This window comes from Mesoplodon bidens (assembly GCF_964165515.1).
Source record: "Mesoplodon bidens genome assembly, contig: HAP1_SCAFFOLD_397, whole genome shotgun sequence".
Lineage (NCBI taxonomy): Eukaryota > Metazoa > Chordata > Mammalia > Artiodactyla > Ziphiidae > Mesoplodon > Mesoplodon bidens.
In genome coordinates, this window is record NW_027672072.1 from 116,118 (window position 1) to 130,369 (window position 14,252).

Sequence of the window (14,252 nt, forward strand, 5' to 3'; positions counted from 1 at the left end):
CACCGCCACGGGCGACTAAAGGAGAAGGCGGAGCCGCAGCGGGAGGCAAAATGCCTATGGCACCCGGTGTTCCCAGGCGGTCTCCCATCCAAGTACTAACCGGGCCCGACCCTGCTTAGCTTCCGAGATCAGACGAGATCGGGCGCGTTCAGGGTGGTATGGCCGTAGACGGGGGCGGGGGATCATTTGAAGGGGGTCTTGAAAGGTAAGAGTTCCACAGTGGCGACAGGGCATTCTGTGCAGAGGAAACAAGACAGACAAAGATCTCTATCCATTGACCTTGCTCTATTTTCTTCCAGCATTTAGCACCATCTGAAATTATATTTTTGTCTAGCTTCTCGTTGTTTATTTTCTGTCTCCCCCATGCACTCTAATTCTCCGAGTGCAGGAAGCAGGTCTATCCTATGTGCCCAAAAGAATTCCTGGCACATGGTGGGTGCACAGTACATATTTGTAGCATGGATGAATCAGTAGGCAGTCCAAGCAAAAGGGAGAGAACGGGATTTGATGAGATCTATAAGTACTTATGTGGTTTCATTTCAACCTCACAATTCTCCTTCCTAAGAAAGATGTCATTATCTCCGTCTTACAAATAAGGAAACTGAGGTAAGACAAAGGCAAGCAACTTGACAAAGGTCACACACCCAGTAAAAGGTAAAGCTGGCATTGAAGCCTAAGCTAGCAGGTTCCAAAGTCTGGACTGTACCACAGGAAGAGGCTAACAAAGGCCTGAACTAAGTAAAGCCGTGGGAAGGGAGTCAGAGAGAAGAGTTCATGCTTAAGAGTTGCTGGGCTTAATAAAATGGACCAGACGTGGCCACAGACTGAAAGAATCCCCTGCAGATTCATCTCCATCTGAGCCGCTAGTCCTGACCTCCTTCTCAATCTCATGGGGATGACAGAAAAAACATGCAGCATTGGCCGCTAACTAGCTGTTTATCTTTGGAAGCCTTAGATATCTAATTTCTCCAAGCATGTTTCCCCCACATGAAAAAAATGGTGACAGATACTAGGTTTACGGTTGTTATGAGATGATGCAGATGAAGCACCCAGGACAGTTCCTGGCCCATAGTAGGTGTTCAATAAATATTAACTTACTTCTCTTTCCCCATGGCCTCCTGCTATCTTTTGGTCTGGGAAATACTATTCCCAAGAGGAGGACCAAAGAGGGAGGAAGTGTTAGGAGGGCATCTGCTCTGGGGCAGGTATGGAAATGGATAGTCTCAAGAAGGTAGTGAGTGACAAGCCAGGCCTGGAAGAGGTGGGTGGATAAGAGGCTAGGAAAGTACCCAGCAGTTTTCTCTATGAGGAAAACTCTGACCCCCCCCGCCCTATAATGAAGGTTCAGACAAGCAACCAGAATTCCAAGTCATGTGCCCAGTCTTTTCTCTGCACAAAAGGTGTAGCCAGAGCTTGGTGAAGGGGAAGCAGGGGACCATTTGACTTGGGCCTCATACGTACAAATTTGGTTGGATTCCCAAAGGAAGTTATTCATCAAGTTATTATAATTTGGGGTGTTTAAAATGTTAATTTTTAACAGTTATCTGTGAGTTTAATTATGGATTGCACCTAGTAGTGATTTTCCATTTCTTAAAACATAATGTACACTGCTCTATACAAACTGTTTCCTGAAATAAACATGTTATTTGTGGACTCATTTTTAAAAGGGGTTAACTTATAAACAATTAAATTATACCACAAGTTTTTGTAACTGTCTTTGAATTTTCACATTTCCTATGTGTTGGAATTGTTTCAAAAAGAAGAAGAAGAGAAAAAGAGGCTTGGGTTTCTGGGTCTCTTCAGCTCAAGAGGGCACAGGGCAGTGGCAGCCCAGAGGCAGCCAGAGGGGAGGTGAAGAGCCTGTTACTGAGCTTGTTTACAGCACCACCTGGTGTTTATAACTCATTAAAATGTCACACTTCCTTGTCCTTAAGCCCTGGAATTTGCTGAGTAAAATCCCCACAGCTATTTTCTGAAGCCCTCTCTCTCAAAATTTCTTTTTCACTCACTTAAAAAGAATAAGGCTTATAGACAAGAATAACCCAAAACAGAAGTTGATGCCCCACGACTTTCCTTTGTTTTCTTTTAGCTTTGTGCTGTGGGACGGAAGGTCTGTATGTAATACTAGTTCAGACTGACTGAGCAGTGACTATGTGCCAAGCAGTTCTAAGTACCCTGCATGGATTAAGTAACTTAATTATTATAACAACTCTAGAGACAGGTATTACTATTACCATAAGCCCATTTTACAGATGTGGCTGCTGAGACACAGAGAGTTAAAGGAATTTCATAAAAATCACTAGAAAGTAGCAAAGCAAAGATTTGAACCCAGGCCTGAAGCCTTGCTTCAGTGTCCATGATTTTAAACACTGTTATGCTGCTTTTCCGTGTAGGTGCATGTTTCAAGAAAAGGTATCTTCTTAATTTTTATTTGGCCTGATATTAAGAATTTAATTTCCCTGGGTAAAGCTCGATGGACCAAGGATAAACAGAGAGCAAACAAGTTAAAAATATGCCTTCAATAATCATCTGCTATATGAGGCATTAAGCTTCTCAGAAGCCTAGACCGCCCTTTAGAATGTCATACAATCCAGAAGGATGGCATACAAAACAACTTAGTGTTTGTTTATAACAAGGCTACCACCACCAAGAAAGCATTATAATCCTCTGTCTTTTTAAGAGTTCAACAATTTCAGATCTCTCCTTTTAAAGGGGTAGTAATAATAATAGCTACAATCTATTGAGTGCTTTTTTGTTTTTGTTTTAGAGAAGCATCAACTAGTGAAAAACAATGTGGGTTTGGGGGAATCATACTACCTGGGTTCAGATCCTGTTATTTTTTTTAATGAATTTTTATTGGCATATAGTTGCTTTACAATGTTGTGTTAGTATCTGCTGTACAGTAAAGTGAATCGGCTATACATGTACATATATCTCCTTTTTTGGATTTTCTTCCCATTTAGGTCACCACACAGCAATGAGTAGAGTTCCTTGTGCTATACAGTATGTTCTCATTAGTTATCTATTTTATACATAGTATTAATAGTGTATATATGTCCAATGGAATATTACTCAGCCATAAAAAGAAACGAAACTGAGTTATTTGTAGTGAGGTGGATGGACCTAGAGACTCATACAGAGTGAAGTAAGTCAGAAAGAGTAAAACAAATACCGTATGCTAACACATATATATGGAATCTAGAAAAAAAAATTTTTTAAATGGTTCTGAAGAACCTAGGGGCAGGACAGGAATAAAGACACAGGCATAGAGAATGGACTTGAGGACATGGGGAGGGGGAAGGGTAAGCTGGGATGAAGTGAGAGAGTGGCATGGACATATATACACTACCAAGTGTAAAACAGATAGCTAGTGGGAAGCAGCCGCATAGCACAGGGACATCAGCTCGGTGCTTCGAGACCACCTAGAGGGGTGGGATAGGGAGGGTGGGAGGGAGACGCAAGAGGGAGGAGCTATGGGGATATATGTATACATACAGCTGATTCACTTTGTTATACAGCAGAAACTAACACACCATTGTAAAGCAATTATACTCCAATAAAGATGTTTAAAAAAGTATTAAAAAAATAGTGTATATATGTCAATGCCAATCTCCCAATTCATCCCACCACCACCCCTTCTCCCTTGGAACCATACATTTGTTCTCTACATCCGTGTCTCTATTTCTGCTTTGCACATAAGATCATCTATACCATTTTTCTAGATTCCACATATGTTAATATATATTTGTTTTTCTCTTTCTGACTTACTTCACTCTGTATGATAGTCCTGTTTTTATTTTTAACATCTTTATTGGAGTACAATTGCTTTACAATGTTGTGTTAGTTTCTGCTGTATGACAAAGTGAATTAGCTATTCATATACATATATCCCCATATCCCCTCCCTCTTGCTTCTCCCTCCCACCCCTCTAGGTGGTCACGACGCACTGAGCTGATCTCCCTCTCAGAGACAACCTATAGGCGACTCAGGGGTCAAGCAGCAGATTGGACCACAAGACCTCTAAGTTGCTGCCAAACTGGGGATCTGGACCCATTTCCTAGTTTTGCTTTGAAATACACCTGAAGAAATGAAAAACAGGTGGTCGCCAACTTTCAGAGAATTGAAGTCTGTTTTCTTGCCAGTTATTTTTCTGCCACCATCAGTTTCCATAAACCCTATGAGGAGACATATGTCCTCCCTCATTCTTACAGATCCAGTTGGGTTGGAGATGACGGAAGTGATGGCACAAAGCCAGACACGTCTTAGCGCTCACTCCGCACTGTCACCAAATGGCCAGGCGTCAACCTTGAAGCACAGTCTCTATGCTGGTTCCTGCAGAGACAAGAAGAAAGAAGAAAGAATAGGCAGAGCCTTTGGACTTCAGGACTTGTGATCCCATTTTTGTCCTCTGTAGCCGTTAGGACTTGGCAATACAGCCTGAGGCCAACAATACTGCCTGGCCTCAGTGGCTGAAACAAATGAGGGATTTAGGTTTTCACAGAAAAGTGTGAAGAGAGACCATGCAGAGCTGGGATGCAGCTTCAGGATATGACCTGAGAGCCAGGCTCCTTCTGCCCTTTGGCTCCACCATCACTTCTGTGTTGCAGGCAGGAAAAAGGGAAGAACAAGAGGAAAAAGTGGTGTTCCTACCAGTTTCAAAGAGCTCTCCTAAGAGTCTGCCCCAAGGTTAGTGCTCTTTTCCCTGGCCACACCCTACCGCAAGGGGGACTGGGCACTTTGTCACCCAATAAAATCCAGGGTCCTCTTACTAGGGAAGTAGGAGGCGAGTACAGGGCAAACAACAGCAGTCTCTTCTACTTTCTCTCATGTCCCTCTGTCAGGATAGTGGAGATTGTACCCCGCTTTCTAAAGATGAGAAAGCTGAGAGGTGGCCAGGAGGACCTGCACAGAGCCACAGTGGGTTGGTGGTAATGTTGGTGTCAGCACCCAGCTCAGGGCCGGTTTTGAAAAATGATGAACACAAAAGGCAGAAATCCATGAACATCTGTGGGCAAACAGCAGCTGTGAGCCCAGGGCCATCTCTGTGGGGAGTCAAACTGACAGATGAGAGGGGCTGCAGGGTGCAGTGAGAATGAGGGCTGCAGGACACAGGGCTCCATGTCATTCCCTGGGTTGGCAAGAGCTAGACAGCTTTGGCCTTGGCTCAGTTGGGAGAACAGATGGGCAGGAATTCGGCACAGCTTCCAAATCAGCCAAGCAGCAAAGACTGCCTTCTTTGCCCTTGTCAGCTGAGGCTACAGCTCCCACCAGTCCCAGCCAGCTGCAGAGGCCCAAGCCTGAAGACCATGACAACTTGGCCCGGCCTGTGCCATGCCCCGCCCACTGTGGGAGCCAGGAGGACAAGCAAGTGCAGGTGTTCCGCCCAGCAGTGAGGGTGACACCTAGGTGGAGCTGCCCACCAGGTTCAGATTTCTCTGTGCAGGGCGAGCAAGCCTTGTAGCAATCCAGTCTCAGCCCTGACTCCTTTGGCGCATAGGACTCTTAACTATTGAGACAGCCAGCCCGTTTGATTGACGTCCAGACCTCTGTTCTTTCTCATGCTCTCACCTCCCACAGGAATGATGGCAACGTGGCCAGAGGTGAAAGGCAAATCCAGGAATTATACCGAAATGCAAGCAATGCAGAGAGAACTCCTTCCCACATCTGAAGAAAGGAGGGTCCTCACAGAAACAAGGCAATCGATGAGGGGATAGGAACGCGTGTTCAGCTCAGAAACAGGACATAAAATACATAGAATTTTACTGCAGCTCTGGCTAGAGCATATGGTATAAGAGGAAGAAATACAAGTCTTTAGAAAGAAATGCACCTTGTGCTGTCAGCTAGACGTGGTAGGTTCATTCTCTCTTTCTCCCTCCAAAGACTACATGAATCTTGGATTATCTGTGTATCTACTCCCAATTCACTGACTCTGGTATTAAAAGCAGACTGAAATTTGTTTAGAATTCTACTTAGCTAGAAAAGTTCTTTTTTTGAATGAGACTGAAATTTGTTTAGAATTGTTTAGCTAGAAAAGCCAGAAAAGCTTTTTGTGAATGGTGCAAGGATGACTACCATGACTCCTTTAAAGAGAGAAGCTGGGAAAGAGATGGGAAGGAGAGGCCGGGCCGGCTGTGAGGGCCCCACCCCCAGGAGGATGCTCCCTGAAAGCAGCAGTCTGTGCAGTGCCCACCACACCCCTCCTCCGTGAGGCTCTGGCGCCCTGCAGCCACCTGCAGGTTACACGATGAGGCTCTTCCAATGAGTATAAAGAACCCCCAACCCTGCTCCCTTACCCCAGGACTTCTATAATCTTGAGACCCTAGACTCATCAAAGCTACACTCTGCAGCCTGAAGATCTGTCCACACAGCCAAGGGAAGGCTGGGCAGGAGGCAGCCAGCAGGCTCTCACACCACCTGCCTCCCCTCCTTCCTCAGTGGCTCCCACGAGGGCACAATCAGGGCTGGGAGGCTTCATGAGCCCCCCTTGGCCCTCTGGGATGTGAGGAGTCAGCAGGGATTCATACCCATCCTGCCGGGACCATCTGCACTCAATTATAAGCCCTTTGGAAGCCAGCAGAGGGCTGTTAAGCTGCCGCTGGTTCTCTATGATTAGCTAGTTCTTGTCTTTTGAATACTGCATATGGTGCAGCCAGCTGCAGAAAGCATTCATGACTCAAAGCTTTTTTCCCCTCAAAGAGAAAAGTGCTAAGTTGTTATTACTATGGGAAGAAAAAAAAAAGTTTAAAACTCTTACTTTCTGGTTAAGTTCCTCTTCCTACCTTAAAATTCTACCTCTTCCCAGGACTGGGACCATTCCTTTGTCTGTTTTCTACCAGCACTATATAGGTACTTGCTTGCTGAAGATGAGCCTTGCTAAGAAATATCAAGATTGTGTATAATTCCAGCTCAGGTGTTGTTATCCGTGGTCCAGTAGACCCTCTTCTCTCCCTTATTTTGTGTGAGAGACCTGACGTTAAGGCATGCTTTTGATGAAACCACTCCAAAAAGTCAACTCTTTGCAATCAACTCAGGAGCCAGCGCCACTGCTGAGGCTTACCTTCTTTCCCAGGTGCTGAGCCAGGAACAGAAGCAATACTGCTTGGTTCGCACTTGAAACCCTCAGTGTTCTCTGTAGGCGAGAAGCAGTTAGCTGGCTACAAGCTAGCATTAAAATCAGTAGGGATGCTTAAAAAAAAGACATGTATTTCTGGGGCTATACATAGACTTGAAATCCAGGCTCACATGTGAGTGGAGGTCCAGAGAAGATGGAGATTTGAGAGTCTTGTGAATAGTGATAATGAAAGCCATGAATTAGCTACAATTCACAGGGAAAAGAATATGGAAATAGAAGATGGGGGTAATCAGAGTCCCTTCTTCCTCATATCTCTGAACTAGGCAAATAACTCGTTTCTTTTCTCATAATACACAGGCTCTATGGTAAACACAGCACAAATATGCCAATAACCACAGGGCACTCTATGGATAAGACAATTCTTTGTAGAGTGGATACATGTATAACTGATTTGCTTTGCTGTACACCTGAAACTAATGCAACATTGTAAATCAACTGTACTCCATTTTAAAAATATATATTTAAGAAAATGTTCTTTGTACCATGAGTTTGGCTGGCTTAAGCCTATAAATTTGCAAAACTTTAGGAACCCATCTATATATGGAATGAATAGTTCTACTCTCCATGTTGAGAGACAAATAAAAATGCCTATTTAAATATCTAGCAGGAAAAGTACCCCAAAAGTGATTTCACTTTTTTTTTTGATGAGCAATTTTAAGCATGTCCAAGAGGAAGAAAATCTGTACCAATATGGGTTGTTCCACTGAGCCTAATGGGAGCCACATGTCTATCTGACAAGGGAGTTACAAGTTTGGAAAGGGAGAAAACAAAAGGAACCCTGTGTTGTTAGTCTGAAATTGGAGGTAAGGTATAAATTCATGGTTTTCAATATATGGATACAGAAATAAATTTAGATGTCATGGGCACATAGGTATGTGTATACATATACACACATGCAGATATTCCCAAACTCTGACCACTGAGATGGCCTGGGACCAGTGGCTCCACAACAGTACTGGGTACACTTAGCACTCAAATCTTCGCTTTAAGATAATTTTCCACTAAAGCAAGCAGGGCTGGAATAGGGAAAGTACAAGACAAACTTGGAATGTCTTATAGTGTCAGAAAATAAAGAAATGCCCAAGTTAAAGGGGGATGTGTCAAGACGACACAGGAGCCAGCTTGAAGGTGTTCCTGCTGGCCACATCAGAGACCATTTAAGCATCTAAAGGAATAACGATAATAACCAATTACAACCCACTGAATACAAACTGAAGAATCCATACTTGTAATATTAATATAAATTAATAAAGGGGGAATAAGTGATTCTATAGTGGAAAAGTCTGGCAAGCACCACCTTAAACAAGTGGTCAGTTAGTGTCATAATGATGGGACAGGTGGAAATCATGCACCGCTTGAAGAGATGCAGCGAGGAAGACGCAGCATTGCTTCTATGCTGCTCCTGCCAAAGATGCATAAACTAAACCTAACCTAACCTAATCTGACAGGAAACACCACCCAAAGTAACTGGCCTGTAATCTTCTAAAGTGTCAACGTCCATTACTCAGCCATGAAAAGAAATGAAATTGAATTATTTGTAGTGAGGTGGATGGACATAGAGACTGTCATACAGAGTGAAGTAAGTCAGAGAACTATTGGAACTAGGACAACACACCATTTCTCTGGCCTTCAGTGTCCTCCTCTGTCAATGGCATGATTGGATTCAGTTATCTCATTTCATTTCGTAAACAGTAACTAAGAAAGCCAACGTGGAATACAATTCTAAATTTGAATGCCCAAGTAAAATCCCTCTCTGTGACCCCCAGGGATCCAATGGGACAGGGGAGGGTACCTGGCATCAATCACTGAAGCTAGGTTTTCAGGTTCCATCCTCAGGAAGACATGTGGGAGCTGCACCAGGACATGACTGATGCAGCCTGTCATCGGGACGTTCCTCACAGCCACCTGCCAGGTGTCAGTGAGAACATTAGGAAGTGAGCTATCCCCATTGTTGACCAAATGCTGTCCTCTCCTTCTGCCTCATGACCCAAACAATACACAATACTTCATGAAAATTCAGAGAAAGAAGGAGAGAACCCACCTGGCCTTGCACATTGACGCAGTACTTGTTGAACACAGAGTTGATCTGGGCATCCTGCAGGGCCCCAAACAGCAGCGTCTGACGATAGTACTTGGACCGATTATTGAGGTTCCACATGCGCACTCGAGAAAAGTCCACCCCATGTGAGTCCAAGGGCAGTAGGTTCATGTGGCTCATCAACTGCTTTGAGCAGAAGTAATACTCCATTAATACTTATTGAACACTTACCTGCTGGGCGTTGCTAACCTCTCTATAAGCCCATCATCTTATTTAACCCCATGAAGTAGATACTATCATCTCCCAAATTACAGCAAGAAAACAGGCTCAGATGGGTGAGTGACTTGCCCAGAGTCAAGCGAACAAGAAGAAAAGCTCAAACTGGCCACCTTGTGGATCTCTCAAAAAGGATCAAGATGCGACCTATACAGAATATTTCTTTTCAAGGAAATTCTGAAATGCCACTCTGGTCACTCTGTAAGCAACTCAGTTCCGGACTTGGACAAGAAGGGAAATGACACGGAAAACAGAGCTGCTGTCCTTCCATGACTTGGTTCCCAAAACGTTAGAAAATTCCCTGAGTGACTACATGTGCCTTTTGCTCAAAATAAAGATGACTCAACCATCGACATGCCTGTTCTATTTTAATCATATTTTTACCTTGTAATGTATATTGAAGGGTCACAAGTACCATAAGTTTATTCCCTACTTTATAAATAAGGACTCCCCTTTATCTGTCCCAAACTTACTCCAAGTCCTGGGGTTGTAGAAAAGGTAAATGCTCACATGCCTTATAAAAATAAACCTATAGTTCTGTGATGAGGATTGTTCCAAAGCACAATCCTAAACCCCAAAACATTGCAGAGTATGTTGAGAGGGAGAAAAAAATTATACTACAAATTACAGTAGGGGGACAAAAACATCTTACGTTTCTCTGTAAAACATCACAAATTAAGAAATCATGAGCAATGTTTTCCCATCTCCACTGAAGACCAAACAAAAGAGAACGAGCATAAATAGGAGGAACTATTTTAGATAAAAACATTCCTGGTGAGGAGGGATTTCAATCAGTCAACCAACCAACCAACCAACCAACCAACCAACCAACCACACTAAACTGGTCTATTACTAGAAGCAACTTTTAAGGGGAAGAAATCTTTTCTGGAGATTTGAAAATGTTGACAAGAATTTTAATCTTTCTGGATACTTTACTGACCAACTTGTGGGTAGAAGAGGGGACAACATTTCCCGTTTTCAAATTGGAAAATGTGGAATATTTCCATTTCCAAGCTGAGTTTTAATCTGGACTTTAATAACCATTTCAGACTCAAACCACTGAGCTTCTTGTCTCTAAATGTTAATGACCAGCATTACCAAGACATGCTCCCAGTTCTGCATCAGGTAAATGTCAGCTTGATCAATGATGAGAAGCTCAATACAAGACAGAAAGTCAAAATCTCTCTTCTTCTCTCCTTCTCCACCAATGATGGTCCTCAAGCCCAGGGGGGAGGCAATGAGGATGTCTGACGAATAGAAGGGGGCATAAAGTCAGATGCTTCTCTGCAGTATTGCCACCCCTATACACAAAACAGCCAAGCACACATCAGTTCATGAGTCACCACCAAGCCATTAGCTTCCACCCTCTCCAACTGCAGCCTCCCCTTGTACCTTCCACATCTTCCCCTTTGCATGTAATTGTGCTCAAACTGCTTTAATTATTAAAATCATCATCGTCATCATCATCATCCCTCCTTTGCATCTACGGTCCCTTCTAGCTCCCACCCTCTTCTTTTCCTTCACTGGCAAACCTTCCAAAAAATTATCTCTACTTTAAAATCTCCCACTGACTCCTTAATGTACTGCAATCTGCCTCTGAGTCTCAGGACACCACTGAAATGACTCTTGCCAAGGTCACCAACAGCTCTCAGTTACCAATTCAATGGCACTTTAGTGTTTCTTGTCACGAATGCATAAGCACACCCTCCTTGAAATGTTCTTTTCCTTACTGGTGGTTTCTATCACTTTAACACTTACTTCTATTACTGACCTGGTTCTTATCTATTTTTCCATATTCAAAGAGCTCTTCAACAAATCCCTGGATTCACCCACAAGTTCTCTTTCACTCTACATAAAGCTTTGGATAAATATATTCACTAATTATGGCTTTAACATTATCATCACAAAAATTTATATTTCCTGCCCACATCTCTTTCCTAAGCAACAAGTAGCAGTCTGTAAAGAGCCCAGATCATATGTGAAGGAGATTCACTTGCTAATCTTAAAGCATCTACCAGAGGGGCAGAAGTTGGCTGGGACTCTCTCTGGGGACAGAATGCTGGCAGATGCCATTTTTACAAATTCCCTCTACCTTGATGGCACTGGTGGGTGCCACTTTTTTGCACTCTCACTCTAAGTTGCTAACAGTGGTGGTGGGTGAGTACCCCCTACCCCACGGCCCTGCACTGCCTGTGTGCAGCACTGACAAACATGGACAACGAGCAGCCACGCCTACCCCATCTCATGCCACTCGCGGGACATGACCTGAGGCAACAATCGCATGTAGCCCACACAGGGGACACTCCTTGAGCACCAGGCTCAGGCAGATGGGGGTGGGACTGCATTTCTAGACTCCATGGGAGTGAAACAAACAGAGAGAGTTTATAAGATGACCAAGAACTAGGAAAAAGTTAAAAATACAGTTCATCTCCCACACAGGGCCACTCCTTCAAGACGGGGCAGTAACTGTTTTGCATAATACACAGAAACAAAGACAGAGAGTCAAGCAAAATGAGGAAGCAGAGGAACATGTTCCAAATGAAGGAACAAGATAAAACCCCAGAAAAAATATTTAATGAAACAGATGTAAGTGATTTATCCGATAAAGAATTCAAAGTCATAGTCCTAAAGATGCTCACCAAACTTGGAAGATGAATGAACGAACACAGTGAGAAACTCAAGAAAGAGACAGAATATAAGCAAGTTCTAAACAGAACTCACACAGCTGAAGATTATAATAATTGAACTGAAAAATACACTAGAGGGAATCAACAGCAGACTAGATGGTAGAAAAGAACAGATCAGTGACCTGGCAGACAAGGTAGCAGAAATCACCCCAACAGAACAGCAAAGAGAAAAAATATTTTTAAAATATGAGGACAGTTTAAGGGAACTGTGGGACAACATCAAGTGTACTATCATCGGTGTTAAGGGGTCGCAGAAGAAGAGAGAGAAAGGGGCACTAACACCCACATTATAGGGGTCCCAGAAGGAGGACAGAGAAAGAAAGGGGCAGAAAACTTATCTGAAGAAATAATGGCTAAAAATGTCCCTAACCTGGTGAAGGAAACAGACATTCAGGTCCAGCAAGAACCAAGAGTCCCAAACAAAATGAACCCAAGGAGATTCATACCAAGACACATTATAATTAATACGTTAAAAGTCAAAGGTAAAGAGGGAATCTTAAGCAGCAAGAGAAAAACAACTAATTACAGACAAGGGAATCCCCATAAGAATATCAGCTGATTTTTCATCAGAAACTTTGTGGTCCAGAAGGAGATGGCATGATATATTCAAATATGCTGAATGGAAAAAACTTCCAACAAAGAAGGAAGGAAATAATAGAAGTCAGATGAGAAATACTGAATAAATGAAATGGAGACAAAAAAAAAGATCAATGAAACTAAGAGCTGGTTCTGTGAAAAGATAAACAAAATTAACAAACCTTTAGTCAGACTCAATAAGAAAAAAAGAGAAGGGGCCCAAATAAAATCAGAAATGAAAGAGAACCTATAACTGACACTACAGAAATACAAAGTATCATAAGAGACTACTACGAACAATTATACACCAACAAGTCAGATAACCTAGAAGAAATACATAAATTCTGAGAAACACACAATCTTCTAAAACTGAATCATGAAGAAAAAATGTGAATAGATCAATTACTAGTAATGTGATTGAATCAGTAATCAAAAAGCTCCCCAAAAACAAAAGACCAGGACCAGAGAGCTTCATGGTGAATTCTACGAAATACTTAAAGAAGATTTAATACCTATCCTTCTCAAACATATTTCAAAAAACTGAAGAGGCGGAAACACTTCCAAACTCATTTTATGAGGCCAACATAACCCTGATACTGAAACACCACAAAAAAAGAAATGTACAGGCTACTATGCCTGATAAACACAGATGCAAAAATCCTTGACAAATTATTAGCAAACTGAATCCAACAATACATTAAAAGGACCATACACTATAATCAAGTAGAATTTATTCCAGGGATGCAAGGATGGGTTGACAAAGTGGGTATAGAGGGAACGTATCTCAACCTAGCAAAGGCATATACGATAAACCCACAGCTAACATCATATTCAGTGGTGAAAAGCTGAAAGCATTTCCTCTAAAATCAGGAAGAAGACAAGGATGCACACTTCTGCCACTTTTATTCAACATATTATTGGAAATCCTAGCCACAGCAACTAGGCAAGAAAAAGAAATAAAGGATACCCAAATTGGAAAGGAGGAAGTAAAACTGACTATTTGCAGTTGACATGATACTTTATGGAGAAAACCCTAAAGACTCCACCAAAAAACTGTCAGAACTAATAAATAAATTTAGTAATGTTGCAGGATACAAAATTAACAAAAATCTGTTGTGTTTATATACATTAATAATGAACTATTAGAAATTAAGAAAACAATCCATTTACAATAGCATCAAAAAGAATAAACTACCTAGAAAAAATCTAACCAAGAAGGTAAAAAACTTGTACTTGGAAAACTACAAGGTATTGATGAAAGAAATTAAAGATGACAGAAACATGAAAAAATACACCATGCTCATAGATGGGAAGACTTAGTACTGTTAAAATGTCCATACTGGACACCAAGGGGGGAAAGTGGGGGTGGGGGTGGGGGTGTGATGAATTGGGAGATTGGGACTGACATGTATATACTAATATGTATTAAATGGATAACTAATAAGAACCTGCTGTATAAAGAAATAAATAAAATTCAAAAACAAAGTCCATACTACCCAAAGAAATCTACAGATTTAATGCAATCCTTATCAAAATACCCATG

General features: G+C 42.3%; 1 protein-coding gene across 4 annotated transcripts; it reads right to left on the reverse strand.

Moving 5' to 3' along the window:
- Nucleotides 1-3,566: 3,566 nt before the first annotated feature.
- On the reverse strand, nt 3,567-12,743 carry LOC308610609 (U3 small nucleolar RNA-associated protein 25 homolog). 4 transcript variants are annotated; one of them, XR_014014590.1, is made up of 5 exons: nt 10,545-12,743; nt 9,174-9,356; nt 8,925-9,037; nt 7,058-7,129; nt 3,567-4,332 (listed from the first exon to the last, which is right to left on the reverse strand). XR_014014590.1 is itself a non-coding variant. In XM_081259680.1 (4 exons), the coding sequence occupies exons 1-4, from the start codon at nt 10,566-10,568 to the stop codon at nt 7,120-7,122; spliced, it is 330 nt and encodes a 109-aa protein (XP_081115806.1). In that variant the 5' UTR covers nt 10,569-12,743; the 3' UTR covers nt 6,829-7,119. The 4 variants fall into 4 exon arrangements, 3 of the variants coding, with proteins under 3 accessions (XP_081115806.1, XP_081115805.1, XP_081115804.1); XM_081259680.1 differs by lacking the exon at nt 3,567-4,332 and having other exon boundaries at nt 6,829-7,129; XM_081259679.1 differs by lacking the exons at nt 3,567-4,332; nt 7,058-7,129 and having other exon boundaries at nt 8,778-9,037; nt 9,174-9,353.
- Between the last annotated feature and the right edge of the window lie 1,509 nt (nt 12,744-14,252).

Excerpts from the sequence above, each read along its gene's own strand:
- LOC308610609 (XM_081259678.1), bottom strand. The coding sequence starts at position 10,568 with ATGCAGAACTGGGAGCATGTCTTG. Across the intron at positions 9,357-10,544 it reads AGAACTGGGAGCATGTCTTG|CAGTTGATGAGCCACATGAA; the intron begins GTAATGCTGGTC and ends TTCTGCTCAAAG. Across the intron at positions 9,038-9,173 it reads GCGTCAATGTGCAAGGCCAG|GTGGCTGTGAGGAACGTCCC; the intron begins GTGGGTTCTCTC and ends GACACCTGGCAG.